At 45.9% G+C, this 16,625-nt stretch overlaps 2 protein-coding genes across 6 annotated transcripts; both read left to right on the top strand.

Annotated features, from left to right (window-relative positions):
• Window positions 1-921: 921 nt before the first annotated feature.
• On the top strand, window positions 922-7,924 carry fads6 (fatty acid desaturase 6). The gene is made up of 6 exons (XM_046376380.1): window positions 922-1,953; window positions 3,910-4,076; window positions 5,094-5,274; window positions 5,471-5,658; window positions 7,220-7,399; window positions 7,520-7,924. Exons 1-6 carry the CDS (start codon window positions 1,695-1,697, stop codon window positions 7,667-7,669), a joined length of 1,125 nt encoding a protein of 374 aa, XP_046232336.1. The 5' UTR covers window positions 922-1,694; the 3' UTR covers window positions 7,670-7,924.
• A 1,169-nt stretch (window positions 7,925-9,093) lies between these two features.
• On the top strand, window positions 9,094-16,603 carry trim16 (tripartite motif containing 16). 5 transcript variants are annotated; one of them, XM_046376373.1, is made up of 8 exons: window positions 9,094-9,430; window positions 9,709-10,401; window positions 10,483-10,519; window positions 13,656-13,751; window positions 14,093-14,326; window positions 14,406-14,577; window positions 15,066-15,161; window positions 15,711-16,603. In XM_046376373.1, exons 2-8 carry the CDS (start codon window positions 9,830-9,832, stop codon window positions 16,319-16,321), a joined length of 1,818 nt encoding a protein of 605 aa, XP_046232329.1. In that variant the 5' UTR covers window positions 9,094-9,430; window positions 9,709-9,829; the 3' UTR covers window positions 16,322-16,603. The 5 variants fall into 5 exon arrangements, with proteins under 5 accessions (XP_046232329.1, XP_046232328.1, XP_046232327.1 ...); XM_046376372.1 differs by having other exon boundaries at window positions 9,099-9,430; window positions 9,771-10,519; XM_046376371.1 differs by having other exon boundaries at window positions 9,100-9,430; window positions 9,695-10,519.
• The last annotated feature ends 22 nt before the right edge of the window (window positions 16,604-16,625 follow it).

Here is a 16,625-nt window from a genome sequence, read left to right on the forward strand (position 1 = left end):
TCACCAGTGTTGTGTGTAACGCGTTACTGTAATCACATTACTTTTATCAGTAACGCAGTAGTGTAACGCGTTACTGTCGTGACTTATGAAATTACATTACAGTTACTAAGCCAAAAATCATGTCGTTACTTCAAGCTGCGCAGAGCGGGAGGACAGAAAACGTAACCGAGCGTCCCCTTTCATGCGTGTTGACGCAGCGCACTCATTTGACCTCATCCACGTGACCTCACGTAACTATGGCGCCACGCGAATTCATGGAGGATGCGGCGGAGCGGAAATGGGAACGCACGCCGCCTAAGACGTCTTTTGATGGGTGGAAACACGCGCACAACTTCGCGTTTGTCGAGCGGAAGGACGAAAACGTGACGGTAAAGTGAAACTAACAGCACATCAAATCTCTGTTAGCATCTGCGAAGGCAACATGCTGCTAACACAAAGCTAGTGGCTAAACGACCGCAGACCCCGGATGAAGCATAAACAGACACTTAATGAGTGAATTAAGTTAAGAGTGAAAGCTTAAGTCTTAATTTTATTTTGAGACATTTTGCATGCCTTGTTTTGGCAAATTTTCTTGCAAAGTGATTTTGAAATGCATAAAAGATAGAAGTTGTGTTCCGTGTTTGTCCTTTTCATCAGAATACAGATTTGTGCTGATCTGGGGAGATAAACGGTTTCACTATATGTTGTTAATTGTTTTTGAGTTATGGTGCATCTTAGTTATGGGATTTTTTTTTTTAGAGTAACTCAAAATATGTAATGTAACTAATTACTTTTAGCACTGAGTAATTAAGTAAAGTAATTACTTTTTTAGTTTAGTTACTTTTTAAAAAGTAACCAGTAATGTGTAATACATTACCTTTTTTGAGTTACCGCCCCAACACTGATTTTCCCACATGCAGCCAGTCTTGTGATGTGCTTTGTTTTTTACCTCTGAGTCTGAAACACTTGACGCTGATGGTCGATTGGTGCTTTCAAAGTGCACCCTGCAGTCAGCTTGACCTTGAGCTGAGAGTACAGCACTGATATTAGATATGTGCACACAGATACTCTCATCTGGACCTTCAAATAAACACACCGCAGCTATCAGGCCACATTCCTGCACACCAACATCTTCCCCCCCTTCCCCCCAGTAAAGAAACAACCGAACAGCCACTGTTAATCCACTCCTCAGGCCTCCTTTCTACCTCTCCTTTCCCAGGACATTTGCCAAGGTTACAGAGACGGGAGGGGAGGGAGGCTGACACAAAGAAACACAAGGGGGTGAGCGTCATGCAAAATGCATGAGACACTGGAGAGGGGGGAGAAGTCTGAGCTGAGCAGCTCCGGATGAGGATTTTTTGGAGCCGTGGCGTCACAGGGCAGCCTCACATCTTCGAGTCGTGGGACAGTAAATTCCACTGCTGCTCGATTGCATCAGGAGTCAGCTGACAGGAGAAAGAAGAGAAGAAACTGTGAGAGGGGCGAGGAGGGGGGTAGGAGAGGAGGGTCTGTGAGGCTCTGGAATCAGCAAGAAGGGGGCCGGGCCTCTCTGACAATGCTTCTCTCCAATAAGGACTTTCGCAATGCAAACTCTGACCTGTGGACTTAGTGCTCAGGGAGCAACGTGTCGGGAGCGTCCGGCGCCGGCTGCTTGCGGGAGGACACAAACCGCACGGTGACTTTGTCTAGAGCCTGTCGTCAGCTCAGGAACCGAGATGCAGAGCGTCCCGGAGGAGTGGAGGGAAGGACAGGATGGGAGGACGGGGGACGTGCTAGTCAAGAGGAAAGGGAACGAGGAGATGAAGGGAGACGGGAGGAAGAATGGAGGGACAGGTGGTGAAGAGGTGGAGAAGGAGTCAATGATGATGGAGCTGACGAGGCTGGTGCAGAAGGTGGTGAAAGAGAGCAGCTGGTGGGAGAGGAGGGGGATCGACTGCAGCATCCTGGCAGCAGCCTTTCTCAGTCTGCCACCCGGTAAGCCTGGAAACCTCACACAGCTGCTGGCTGCTGGCTCGCAGCTCGCTGAGACCAAGATGGGATGGTCAATCCAAAACTTCTTCATGTCGTGCCTTTAAGTTTTTGAGTTCATTTATGGCATCAGCCTGAACTGAATCTGACACACTTGCATCATGTCAGTGTTGATTCGTGAGAGCTTTTCTCTCTCTTTACCACCTCGTATTATACTTACTGTATTAACTCTATGATGCACAACTTGCAGGAAATGCAAAATTCCCATCACAAGGTAATTAAAATGACTTATTTGTTTCTCAAAATAGGGCTGAACTAACGATAGTTTACATTCTGAATTATTATTGTGAGCAATGCAGATCATAACTTTTGAAATCCTTTTGTGATCCAGCAGTCAAAACGTTTACTGTCAGAAAACTAAAAGAACTATAAAATATTCACATTTGATGAGCTAAAATCAGTAAAGAATTGCAATTTTTGCTGTTAATATCAGTTTCTTATGAAAATATAAAGTTATTATGGATTGTGGCCTTTTTACAAATAAAGTAAAATAAGTAAATCGACTGATTGTTTCAGTCCTAATCGTCTCATTATTTAATTTATGTTCTCTGAAAAGCGTGTTTGCACTTCTAACACACAAACCAGCTCTTTCAGTCCAGCACTGTTGTCATAACTGGTTTACACATTCACAGCACCCCCCCACCCCCCTCCTCTATGTGGGTCACTGAGGTCATCTACTGACCTCAATTAGGACGAGTGCCTATTGTCACTCATGTCACCCGATCATTGGAGCTGACAGCTTTCAGCAGCGCCACAGGACACCTGGTTCAAGTTTAATTTGTCTTATAGACTCGTAAACACGCCTGCAGTTTAACAGATCGCTGACGCATTTCAGCCTCTTATCCTTAAACCATAAGGGTGAAAAAATACTCACTCCTGACTTGAATGTGGCGTCACAGTGGGGCTGAGGAGGCGCCTGTCATTGTGTACCGCAGAGCTTGTGACTTATCACCCTGAAATAGGCTGCTTTGAAATACGAGGTGCAGTATATTAGCACGGTTTTATTGGGTTAGGAAGGGAAACGGGCCACCTAAACCCTGCTGTTAGAGCCAGCCAGAGAAGCTTCAACAGCTGCTTGTTTTGCAGGGTTGTGATGGATAAAAAGTCCACTCTGTTACCAAAGTGCAAACACACCGACTCAGCATTTCATTAATTGTGTAACATGATCACTTTGACGTCATTTTATCGTCAAACTGAACAGATGGAACAATACTGTGAATGTTTAAATGTTGACGAAAAGCATATTTCTGCATTATGTGGAAGCCTACAGATAATGTAGACGGAAACATTACGCAGCGATGTAATCATGCGAGGAGCCCCGTGTGTGATGACTCAGCACAGTCACCTCCAGTTAAGGATAAAGTTTCCTTCTTGCACCTGATCTTCCTTCCTGTCATGGTTGAGCGTCTCGCTGCCACTGCAGAGGAATGAATGAATGGATGGGTGCTCACTGCATGTTTTCAGCCACACAGCAGTGTTGCTGTGGGAATAGCAGTCTGGGTCAGTCAGTCTGTTGATCCCACACTTGGGCCCACAATCCAAAAGCTCACCGACGACTGCATGGCTTACCATGAAAATACCTGTTTATGGTCTACAGAAATCTCTGCCTGAGCTGTGAACATTTTAACTAAGTGTGGTGTGTACATATGCTAACACGCTAACATATCAAACATTTCATGTTCAGGGTTAGCAAGATGTTAAGTAGTAGTTAAGTCTGCATTAATGAGCGCTAGTGCTAGCGTTTAATAAATCTGAACTGTGAGGGGTCACAGAACTAGCACATATTTACAAATCAAATAACTGGAATAAGGACTTAACATCAGCCAAAAGAAAAACGAAGGCAAGTGTGCTGCTATAAATTATGTACTTTCAGTAAATGTAAATAGACTGAATGTCTTTTAGCCTTCCTGCTGCTGGGCTCCTCTCGGCTCCTGAGCTTCTCAGCCGGCGTGCTGCTGATGGGCGTCGCCCACGCCATCATCACCGTCAAAGGGACACACCTGGCCAGCCACGGGGCTCTGAGCGAGTCACAGGCCTGGGCGAAGTTCTGGGCCGTCTTCTTCATCGAGGTGAGACATCATTTAACGCCTGAGGCAGAGCTTATTTCTGAGTTCATCTCAGTCTGTAGGCTCAGAGGAAAAGTTTGACATTTTGGGTTGGAGGATGCGTATTTGCTGACAGTTCGATAAGAAGTTTGATACCACGTTTGTGCAGGGAAAATATGAAAATTGAACTAGCAGTCACTTAGCTTAGCTTAGCATAAAGACCAGAAACGGAGAAACAGCCAGCCTGGCTCCATAGGTTCCAAAAACCTCCCACCAGCACCCATAAAGCTCAGTAATTAATGTTACATCTCATGTGTAAAATGCACAAACGCTGAAGTCATGTGGCTGGACTACTTCCTGGCCTTGCTGGTTGCCTGGCATCTGCAAAGTGACGACGACACTCCAGGAAGTGACTGAGCCCTCTGATAAATAATCCGGATCACGAAATGCTCGTGTCTTGTCTGTTTTGTGTTGATTAGGAGGAGTTTTTTTCTTGAGCTGCTGATAGTTTCCTCCTGTTTCCAACTGTTATGCTAAGCTAACTGAAGCTGAATTCTCCTCTCCCTCTGGTCAGCAAAGAAGATAAGCTTTTGTCTCAGAATGCTGAGCTATTTCTTTCAGCTGTGCACCATTAGATGTGGCAGATGTGTGTGAGCGTATGAATGTGAGTCAGGACAACCTTCCCTGTGTAAATAAAGGTGAATTCCAGCCCGTTTGTGACCCACAGAGACAGTAGTGTTTACCAGAGTGAATGATTACACTCCGTGGATGTGCTCAACACTGCCAGTCAGGTTGTTAGGCATGTTGTTGTTTGTGCTTTAACAGTTCAGTGAACTTGAGAACCCCCGATGCAGATGTTTACTGAACATTCAGTAGATCTTTGAGTAAACCAAATGTCTGCTGCTTATCAAAGCAAACAGCAAAGGACACATATTAAAACTAAGCCGATCAATACTAACATTGATTTTCCAGCTTGATAACATTCATTGATTGTTTTATGTGTTGCATCAGTGACAGTTTTGCTCGTGTTCACCCACTCAGATCTGCGGCTCCTTCTCAGCGCGAGCCGGCATTCAGGGCCACATTAAGATGCATCACGCTCACACTAATGTCATCGGACTGGGAGACTCCAGCATATGGAAGGTCCCCTTCTTGCCTCGCAGCGTCTACCTGTTCGTAGCTCCCCTGGCTGTGCCCATCATCACTCCCCTGGTTGCACTCGGTAAGAGGCGCCACAGGACCAGGGATGGTTTCTGGCTTTGCTCAAATATTTCAACATTAACTGTGATTATCAGCATAAAGTTGAGACGGGTTTCTTACCGTCTGATGCTGTTCATGTGCCCATGTTAGCTCGCCTCTCTCACTCAGGTGAGTTTATTCTCATACATGTGATGGCTTCTGATTGTCTGGGTTCGCAGCTCAGCTCAAAGGACACTCTTTGGCTCACGTCGTTAGGACCGTCCTGATGGTAACGCTGGGCCTGTATTCGCAGTACTGGCTGCTGATCCACGTCTCCGGGTTCCTGTCACCTCTCACCGCTCTGCTCTGCATGCTTGTGTGCAGAGCGATGTTCTCTGTGCCGTACATCCACGTCAACATTTTCCAGGTGAGAAATACCTGCAGCTGACCTGCTGCACTGTACACGTCCATGCAGAGTGAGCAGCGCTGGCGGCTCTGTGAGGCTGTACTTCAACGCAGTGGTGCTTTGAGTCAGAATACTGATGCTAGCAGGTTTAATGTACTAAACACACAGCACGCCCACTCCTCCTAACCCTGAGGTTTCTTCCATTTTTCACCCTGAGGTTTCTTCCATTTTTTCCCGTTAATGGTTTTTCTGGGAGTTTTTCCTTAGTCGATGTGAGGGTTGAAGGGCAGAGGATGTTGCTGATGTTATGTTAAGCACTTTGAGACAAGCTGCTTGTAAAAATGGGCTGTACAAATAAAGTTGACTTGACTAGCTCTTTAGTTGGTCATAAGCCTGGACTGAAGAAATGTCGACCTGATGATGGCGCTACATGAGAAGTTAAGGAAGAATTTTGAAGTCAGGGCCTTATGGCGAGGTCCAGTACCTCAGCTATGCAATGCTTGGGGCAACTGCGGCGGTCAAAGTTAGATCCACTAAAAGTGCTTTTCTAGCCACTCTCAGGCTGAGGTTTTTACTCCAACACATTTTTCACAATTTGCTGACATTCTAAAGACTAAACATCAGATTGCGATACATTAATTGCCAATGAAAATAATCATCAGTTGCAGCTTTATTTGAAAATAGGACAGATGTGAGGAAAAATCGCACCCCAAAGTCCATTTAGTAGCTGTTCTGGAGCTCACAGTCATAACCACATGAACTTCATCAGCCAGCAGGGATGAAAAGTCCTAAAAGTCCTCAGGAAACTCAAACTCAGCTGGGTGAAACCCATCTGCTGATCGAGATCGTGTGACATGACTGAAAGCTCCAGATGAGCTACTAACTGGAGACGGATATGCTGCAGCCAAGCATGTGTTCACCTCACAGATTTGCTGTCTCGCAGATTTCATGCCAAACGATTATGAGCGAACCTCTCGTTACGCGGCCTTCTGAGAAACTCTTGTTCGGTGCAGCTTTGTGTTCTCCTGCATCAGACCAGTTGGGGAGCTGAAAGGGTGAAAAGGAACAATTCATGCGTGATTTTCCCAGATGGAGTCTGAGTCCTGCAGGCCATTGTGCATTGTTCTGATCAAAGTGTGTGAAGGTGGATTATAGCAACGTTCTTGACGTGAAGTCAGGGCTCTAACAAGAGGAAATGTTTGTTCTCTCTGGGCGGTCAGGCTGAAACCTGTTCACCCCGGTCTCCTGGTGCTGTTGTTGGCCATCGTCCGGTGTCTTTCCCCCTGAACTCAGCGTACTTCCAGCTGAGCATGACCTGTGGTTTGGTCAACTCTGGTGTCTCATTTGAAAACAATGTACAATGAAATACTTTTTGCACACTGACACTGTGTACTTCATGTTCTTCATTTTGTATGTATGAATGCTGTGGGGGTGCTTTTCCTGTTGTTTTGGTCTGTCTGTGCTCAACAAATACTGAAATTCGAGGAAGTGAAATCTATTCTGGTTGAGTTGGTTCCAGTCTTTCGGATCAGTGCCGACAGACATTTAACCAAACTCGTCTCAACCTGTGTGTCACTGGCAGCACATCGGCCTCCACATGTTCTCCCCGACCCGTCGACCGAAGAGGATCTACCAGATGACGCACGGAGTCCTGAACCTGCCGCGTAACTTCCTGCTGGACTGGATGTTCGGACACTCGCTTATCAACTGCCACGTGGAGCATCACCTCTTCCCCTTCCTCTCCGACCACATGTGTTTAAAGGTACGAAAATCATTATGTTAAATTCATTATGTTAAGACTCATTTTCACTGCAGTGGCACAATGTTTCAGTTGAACTGAAAGAGTTGGTAACAAACAGGAACTGGTCCTGCGTCTCTGCAGGTGAAGCCCGTCGTGTCCAAGTATCTGACTGAAAAGCAGCTTCCGTACCAGGAGGACAGCTACGTCTCCCGCCTGCGCCTTTTCTTCCACAAGTACCAGGAACTGATGGTGTTCGCCCCGCCGATCACAGAGCTGGTGGGAGTGCAGTGATGGAGAGGCAAACAGCATAAGCCGAGAGAAAACCTGTTCAGACTGACGACTGCTGCTGTTCAGAAGCTTCCGTGTTTGCGTGCGTTTCTGGCTCCAAGGTCCAGGTTTGAATAGTGTCTAGAGTAGGTTTTTAACCAATGACACACTGATACGTGATCTTAGGAAATCTTTTGTGGTTGATTTTTTTAATTATTATGTTTATGAATGAATATCCTGTGCTTTTAGAGGTAATGTAATAAATAGCACAAAAGCTGAGTTGATTGGGTTGAATGTGTGCTGTGTTAGACGTCACATGAGTCACAGCCTTTGAACTGACCTGGGGTCTGTCTCATGAAGCAAATGATTCGACTTGGTGATGCGCTCTGAGTACCTGCTGCCTCCCGTAACAGCAGCGTGGAGAGATTCAGAACAATGTGCAGCTTGTCACATTTGCATCACATGGTGTGATGCTGAGCTAGCTGGCTGGTTAGCATGTAGCGTGTAGGTCATCTACGTTTTCTCCAGGTTAGAGCAGGAGTAGTTCAGTTTTTCTGTTCATGTTTTTATTTCTTCCTGTGGTCTTTATACTGCACAGGCTAATGACCTCCTGGTTCCATCTCCACACTGTATTTAACAGACCGACAGACAGGCTTCTCATTTAACTCAAGCTAATTTCCCATAATGTGAAACTGCTCCTTTAACAGAATCTGTTTCAGATGAAGCTGTTGCACACAGCAGCAATGTGTCTTTACCAGACTGAAACCTCTGAAGTGGATGAACACCACTGATCCTGTTTCGTTTCCATAGTGACAGATGTTGGTGCTGCTGCTGTCAAACCTTTAATTCTGTGTGTGTTTCCTCCACAGCACATCTTTGACTGCACTGTGGTTACAGTACACACAGTGAAGACACAGTGGTGTCTTTGCTGTTTTATTTCTCCTGGTAATAAATTTAACATCAATTTTCAAGAATTAAATCTTGTTTTATTGCCTTTTATTGATAAATCTCAGTATTCCAGTATTGACATGTCTGTGCTGCTTATATTAATTTCTCCATATCCTCATTAAATAAATGTTAAATTGTGTATTTAAACACAGAAAATTAACTATCCATAATTTCTCTGAAACTATTGACAGCTCTTGAGAGTGAGAACACAGAAACAAAACATTGTGGTGTTTACTTTTGCCACTTGGGGGCAGCACAACAAACTGCAAACACAACACTGACAAATCATCTTTAACTTGAGTTGAGTTAGCACAGATCCATCACGAAGCGTCTCAGACGCGTCCGTCCGCCCACCTTCTCTGAAACGCTGAGTACAATTCAGAACAGGGATGGTTTTTTCAGACACATTTATGATTTTTTGTGGATTCATCCGGTGGAAAAAGCCAGTATTACTTTTTCTGCTGTCTCTGTCTGCACATCTTAGTAAAATCACAAAGAAATTGTACTAAAGATTTTAGAAAGATTTTTTTCATAAACAAAAGAACAATCCATGTCTCTGATTGGGTGATTGTGCATGTGATTAATCACATGACCACATGAGAGCTGCTCTAAATGTTCCTCTTGATGAGTGTCTTGTTGGTAACCACAGATTCTGGTCACATGGAGGCAACATGCGCCCTGAGTTTACTTTGTGAGTTCGCTGATTCACTCAGTGTGTTTACATTTTCACCGCATGTTCTCCTTGTACTTTGGAGCGACGATTTCCTCGCTTTTATCAAGACAGCTTAATCATGTTGTAGCAGATACAGCGGAGCAACAGTGCAGTCCATCAGTGGGGTACGGAAAAACTGCAAACTCTCAGAGCCTTGAAGTTTCTATTGACGTCCAGACACAATGCATGTGGAGGACTGCAACTCTGCACTGCTGTGTTCCTCATTTGTGGGCTCCACCCTGTGGTTTCTTTTTACTTCAGGGAAGGGGAGGGGAGGGATTTTGTGTGGGGGTGTATCACTGTTTGCCGGCCCGCCTGCTTGCATACGAGAGCTGTAGGGGTGGTTAACATTTGGACTGAAACTATGGGCCTTGACTGACGTCCAGTAGGTGTGGCTTTCCAGGCTCTTCACGGTGATCCAGGAACTGCCAGCTAACAAAAAGTGGCTCATCCTGTTCTACTCAGAGAGCGTAAAAGAGTGGAAGTGAAGCCGGCTGACAGCAGAGCAGGAAAGGCTGAGGATCATGGCAGATACAGCAGCAGAAGACGCAGCCTCCATCTCCAGACAGCCACTGTGTGCCGTCTGCTCAGGTGTACTGACTGGAGACAAACCAGCAGCCTGCAGTCACTCCGTTTGTGGCTCCTGCCTCGTGGACAAAAGTAAAGGATGTCCTGAGTGTCTGCAGAGTCCGGACAAGCCTGAACCTGCTGAAGGTCCCGCAGCGAACGGGACAGACGCCGAAGCTCCTGTGATGAACAGCAAAGAGGAGCCAAGTCAGGACTCGCCGACAGAGGAGACCAAGATCCAAGAGGATCTGAAGGAATCTGAGGAGAGGAAAGAGGAGGAACCGCAGACAGACAAAGAGGTGACAAATGGAGCAGAAGAGGAGGTGAAGGAGCAACCACTGGGCCCCGATGATGTGGTGTGTGACTCGTGTATTGAGAACCCCAGCAGGGCCCTCAAGTCCTGCCTCACCTGCCTGGTGTCCTACTGTGAAGCCCACCTCCGGCCTCACCTGGAGAACCCAAAGTTTCAGAACCACCGTCTGGTCGAGCCGCTCAGGGACATCGAGAGGCGGACCTGCGAGAGCCACAAGTGGCCCCTGGAGCTGTTCTGCTGCGCTGATGCCTGCTGCGTGTGTCAGGACTGTGTGGCGGAGGACCACAGGGGCCACAACACGGTCCCTGTGGTGGAGGCTCGCAGACGAATAGAGGTCAGTGATGCCTTTTTTCTTATAAGTTCCATTTGCTCAAAGTTGATTGTTCATAAATCTAAATATATTAAACCCAACTTTGGTCTGCTGTCCCTCTCAAACAAATCTGATGTGGTTTTGTTTGTCAAGTCTTTTTGTCTTGTGACTCCTCAGAAGTGTGGGCACAAACTGTGAGCAGCTAACTAAAAAGGGCCTTCACAGATTTGTCCTCTTTCCAGTCTCTTAGAGGCCTGGACACATCAGACTGTCCAGAATGAATTTAAAGCCATTTCTGGTTGGGAGCCACTCATCTAAAGTTTTTAAGTGTTCACTGGTTCCACATTGTGATGATTTGCTGTTTTTCTGTGTTTTAAGTCATCATGAATTTAATATCTTTGTGTTTTTGATTGTACAAAATAGAAGCCGTCACTCTCAAAATCTTTTCTTTTTATGTGCTAACTGGTTCTGTTATCTGACAGCTGTGTGTTTTCTCCTCTTGTTTGTTCTTCGATCTGTGTGGCAAAGAGTCCACTGCTGTTTGTGCAGACACTCCTGGACTGAAATCAATCTTACTGAGTAATAAAATCAGGTTTTTCAACATCAAAAGAACAAAATATGACCGCACGAGTGCCAATTTGAGCTCCAAAATAATCCTTAAATCACGCAGCTGCTTTCACATACTGTATGCAGAGGGCATTTAAATCCAATTAGGACAGTAATTCTGACCAAACATCCACTGTAAAGCTCATCAAAACATAGTCTGCTCTGTGTGATTAAGCAGAAAGCACTTGGCAGGCTTGAAACTCAATACTCGGATCTATTTAGCCCCTCTGACGCAGAGAAAGCTTCAGCCATCGTGTCATTTGTCTCTCTTTTTGACAGTTTGTGACCCTCAGTTTCAGCATTCCAGTCCGGATTCCTGCAGAGTTCTGCAGCTTTTAGCCTACACCTGTTATGTGCAGAGTGCTGTTGCAAAACCTCAAAGTGCTTTATCAGAGGTGGTAAGCAAACACTGTTGAAAGGCCCGTAATGCTGCTATAGCTGTTTGTAAAAGGCAGCACAAATATGCCTGCTTAATGGTTTGGTGATCGCAGTCGCATTTGCTGCCCTACTGTGTTCCAAGTCTGTATTTGTGTCTGAGCAGAAAACAAGAAGAGGATAATAATACTGAAGGTTAAATGAAAACAGACTCTGCTAAAGAGGAAACTTTCCTTTCAAAGAGGTTTCTTCCCATAGGACAGACACCACCAGTAAGGAAAACATGGAAGACAACAGAGTGAAATGACTTCCTGTTCAGTGTTCACACCAGAGAGAAAACTCATTACATAACTCAGCGTCTGTTTGGCTCAGGCTGCAGTCAGCATCACTCTGCAGTGTCACAGAGGTAAACACCCAACGGCGATCGAAAAATCAGGACGGTCGCTAAACAGCACTCACCTCAGTTCTCTGAGGCCTCAAGTTTCCTTCTTCTGCACATTTCTAACTTCTGCTGTGAGTGTATTTTCTAGAAGATCTCTGAGGATTCCATAAAACATCACTGGCATAAAGAAAGATGGCCGATGCGTCTCCACATCCACATCAAATATTAAGTCAAAGTATCGTTGCCATCTTGCTCTGGTGACATCATTTGGAGCCAGAGTCTGTGCAGTGGTGATTGGGACGTGGAGCCACAGTATTGAGCTCCTGTCTGAGCCAATCAGGAGCAGCTCTCAGCTGTCAGTCAAGACATCTCAGCCCCTTTTTATAGCATCAAATAACTAATTAAAACCAAACAGAAACCAACCAAAATGAACACCTGAACAAACATCTGTGTGACCACCTAAAACCACAGAAACCAACTTTGGGAAAAATGTATTTGAAATGCACTGGATAGGAGAGAACTTTATTCATCCCAAGGAAATTCTTGTGCCAGAGGTTGCTTAAAAGAGCACATTACAGTACAACTTTTACAGTCACAGGACAGATTACCAGAGCAGCAGCTTCGTACAAAGCAAAGTAACACAGACAACAAAGTGACAGGCAGTATTGCCCATGATATTGTCATCCATCTTTATATGCCGTCACTGGTAAATACCTTCAGAACTGTAAAATGTGAAGGAGCTGGATTTTTCAGACATTACTGTGGATTTATCTTTCAGCAGCGTGGCTAAAACGTCATGCAAACCTTGTCTCTGTTGCAGCTGTAAGCCACATGTTCCCTCTGGACACAAAAGCTGAGCAGCAGTGATGTTACAGTCTGTGACGGATGGTTGTCTCAGCGCCCGACAGCAGATCTGCTCTACCTGTTTAGCACTGCAGGATCTCTGCTGCCACATGTCAGCACAAGCACTTTGCTGCTGCTTTGGCTTCGTGTGCCACTTCAGGTTAGCATGTCGAGGCCAAGTGCTTAACCTCTGATTCACATCCGATTACATAAACTCTGAGTGTTAACGTGGTTTTATGTGTTCAGGTTTTTTATTAAAAAATCTGCAGTATTTACACTTATGTGTTTAATCAGGTTGTGAGAATAAACTCGTGCATCTTCAACACGAATCTGTCGATCTGTGGACCGTTTGCCAGGAGTAAAATGCTTGAGTGGCGTGCAGATATCATTTTAGAACTAATAAAGTTAAAATGATCTTTATAGGTTGGTGATTATCTCTCGAGTGAAACACCACGTCACTTAGTGAACCTGGTAACTCACTAGTAAATACATTCAGTACATCAAGGGAGCAGAAATGCCACAGTGCTAAGCAGGTAAAGCAAATCCGTTGTTTGGCGCCGTGGCAAAAAGGAATGAGGAGAAACTGCGACTTGTTCCCCTTTCAGTTCCTAACTCGAACTTGATGTTCTGTCACTCTTTTTCAAGCGAAGGAAACGTTCACCTCAGAGTCTAAACTTTATGAATTCCTTATGTAGCAGCTTCAGCTCAGGAGTCGTCTGGACCTGCCTGAGGAATCCAGACATGAGTCTGAAAATGCTTTGAAGGCCACACATATCAGAGTGTAGAAGAGGATGTGTGACCTCCAGCAGAGAGGAGGAAACAAGGGAGACTTCCTGAAGAAACAGCCTGCATGTTTACATGTACTTTCTGTTAGGATCTGGAATATCTTCGCCATGACGGCATGGCTGTGCTTTCTGTGTGGAGACGAGCTGAACTCTGTTGTTGTGTTCACAGAAAGAGCTCAGGGAGAAGCAGACGGAGATGGTGAAGACGGTGACAGCAGCAGAGAACGCCATCAACAAACTTCAACTCAACACAGTCTCCATTGAGGTAAACGCACTGCATGACTAATCAGCAATGACCTCACTGCGTCCGTGTCACGTGAATGTCACAATACTTCATTAAATATTGTTTGGTTGCAGCTATTTTTGGCCAGTAGGCCCTGAGGTGTTGGAGCCGCCCTGAGGAAACCTGTTTGTTTTTGTGTGGTTGTGGTGGTGACGAAGAATTCCCTCAGTGAGCTTGCAGTTGTGTAACATCATCATGTGACCTGATGCATTACTCGCCTGTTACCTGTCAAAGCCTGAGACATCCATCACTTCCTCTCTCACAACGTAAAGGATGCTGAGTCAGTTCGATGTGATGTGAAACTAAAAGAGCTTGCTCCACAGAATTCTGTGACGGAGGTACGAGCGGCGATCGAGAGCCAGTTCGAGGAGCTGCAGGCGGTGGTGGAGAGGGCGAAGCGGGAGGTGACCGAGATCCTGGAGGGGGAAGAGAAGCAGGCGCTCAGGCAGGCCGAGGGAATCCGGGTTCACCTGGAGCAGAGGTGCACCGAGCTGAAGAAGACGCAGGCTCAGATGGAGAAGCTCTCGAAAAACAAGAACGATGTGGACTTCTTACAGGTAACACCAGCTCGATCGAGGCGGGCGAAGTCTGCAACAATCGACGTGTTCTCATTCCCGATTGGTGTTTGTTCTGCAGGAGTACTCAGAGTGGAAGAAAGAAGCCACTGACATTTCTCTGCCTGGCGTGTACATCGGCCTCATGGACCGCCTGAATTCCTTCAGCCGTGTGATTGTTGACTCCACGCAGGAGCTGTGTGCCATGGTTGTGTCTTCATACATAGACAAAGTCAAAGAGACGTGCAAGAACGGTATGACAGGATAGCACACACGATGCTGTTTCACACTCCAACGGGGGGCGCCGTGATGGTTGTAACACTGTTTAGTCTAAGTCTAATCCTAAATACAAGTCAGGTAACGGTCTTCATATCCTCTTGTTGTGGACTGAAGACTTCAGACTGTAAAGTCTACATACTTCCTCACGCAGCTATGGAATTTCACATGAAGGAATGGTTATTCTATGTTCTGTGCTGTCTGGGCGTGTTCACACATGTGGGGAATTTTTGACCTGTGTGTCATGCAGCTCAGGTACGCAGTGGCGGCTAACACGAGCGGCTAAATGCGCTCACAAAGCACCTGTATGCTTCATGAGTCATCTGTTTTGTATGTTTGTGTGTCAGAAGCTGAGAGACAGCACATACTAGTTTCTCTGCGATGCATTTTTGTGCCAAATTTCATGCAGATAAATCTCGACTGTGATGTGTTATCGGACACTGAATTATATCTTCTTCTGTTGCAGATAAAATGGGAATAAAGACGACAGTTCAGGAAATCATTGCAGCGAAACAGAACATGTCTATACCAGATCCAGTGACACATGACGACTTTCTCAAGTGTAAGTGTTTTGACGTCAAGAGTCCCATTTCTCTGACATCAGTTCAGGAGGAAACGGCAAACATCACGCCATAAGATTAGCGCTAGCATTGAGACAGTCGTTTCTATGTCCAGTCATGGGGCCCGTTCAGCCTCTCAGTGACGTCTACTGAACAGACTCTGGATCAGATCTGTCAGCTGTTTGAATTCCTGAATACCGAAAGAAAAACTAATGTGGCCTGAAGGGCTGGAGGTGGGAAATATTAAACTTAGAAGCAGCTTTGAATCAAACCGTTCATCCATCCAGCACCACATTATCTATCAAGGATTACACAAGGTGGGAATCCAAACACAAGGTGGGAATCCAAACACAAGGTGGGAATCCAAACACAAGGTGGGAATCGTACCCAAGAACTCGAACAGGGTGCCATAAACATGTCAGTCCACCACACTGCAGTGTTAGAAAACAACAACAATACGGTGACCCTGGTGACCTCAGTGGTATTTACGGTGTAGACTTAAATTGTCATTGAATCATGAGTGCACTAACATTTTCACAATCCTCTCCCAGACGCCGCCCACGTTAGTTTCGACGCTGACACGGCTCACAAGTTCCTGCGCCTGACAGAAGAAAACAGGAAGGTGACTAATACCACACCCTGGCAGCATCCCTATCCTGACGTACCTGAGCGCTTTGAGAACTGGCGCCAAGTTCTGGCGACAGAGAGCTTCTATCTGGGGCGCCATTACTTTGAGGCAGACATCAGCGGCGAGGGCACACACGTCGGCCTGACCTACAAGAGCATCGACCGCAAAGGAAACGAGAGCAACAGCTGCATCACAGGAAACAACTTCTCCTGGTGTCTCCAGTGGAACGGCCGCACCTTCTCCGCCTGGCACAGCGACGTGGAAACCCCTCTGAACATGGAGAAGTTCACTCGTATCGGGGTTTATGTGGACTATACCCGGGGCCTCTTGGCTTTCTACGGTGTGGATGACGCCATGACGCTCATCCACGAGTACCAGGCAGAGTTCCTGGAGCCTCTTTACCCGGCTTTCTGGCTGTCCAAGAAGGAAAACATCGTCGCCTTGGTGGCACCAGGGGAGCCATTACGGCTCAAAAGCCCCTCTCCTCCCACCTCACCTGCAAACGGAGTAGTTATCGCAAAGTCGGCAGCGTAGCAGTGAATAAGTGATGAAAGTCAGTTAATGGATCAGTTAGGTGGCAATTCAAGTCACATTCAAATAAGACTACTGTTGTATAAAGCGTTTGACCCCTAACAACAGATTTATTATGTGAAAGTTTAAGGAAATGATGATGTGAATGTTTATCTCATGTGTATTTGTGTTTATCCTGCTGTGTATGTTTGGGACTGTTGTTACTTGTCATCACACTGTGAATTCAGAGGTCTCCTGTGTTTCCTGTATGCAAATAAAAACTTGTATCTTCATTTGCCAGAAAAAGGGCTGCTTTTGTCAGGCTTTC

This window comes from Scatophagus argus, chromosome 21 (assembly GCF_020382885.2).
Source record: "Scatophagus argus isolate fScaArg1 chromosome 21, fScaArg1.pri, whole genome shotgun sequence".
Lineage (NCBI taxonomy): Eukaryota > Metazoa > Chordata > Actinopteri > Scatophagidae > Scatophagus > Scatophagus argus.

What these genes read in the sequence shown, in the direction of transcription:
- fads6 (XM_046376380.1), top strand. Translation starts at nt 1,695, where the DNA reads ATGCAGAGCGTCCCGGAGGAGTGGAGGGAAGGACAGGATGGGAGGACG. An exon ending in GGGCCGTCTTCTTCATCGAG is followed by an intron (nt 4,077 to 5,093) that starts GTGAGACATCAT and finishes TCACCCACTCAG; the next exon opens with ATCTGCGGCTCCTTCTCAGC. An exon ending in TCCACGTCAACATTTTCCAG is followed by an intron (nt 5,659 to 7,219) that starts GTGAGAAATACC and finishes TGTCACTGGCAG; the next exon opens with CACATCGGCCTCCACATGTT.
- trim16 (XM_046376372.1), top strand. Translation starts at nt 9,830, where the DNA reads ATGGCAGATACAGCAGCAGAAGACGCAGCCTCCATCTCCAGACAGCCA. An exon ending in TCAACACAGTCTCCATTGAG is followed by an intron (nt 13,752 to 14,092) that starts GTAAACGCACTG and finishes CTTGCTCCACAG; the next exon opens with AATTCTGTGACGGAGGTACG. An exon ending in ACATGACGACTTTCTCAAGT is followed by an intron (nt 15,162 to 15,710) that starts GTAAGTGTTTTG and finishes ATCCTCTCCCAG; the next exon opens with ACGCCGCCCACGTTAGTTTC.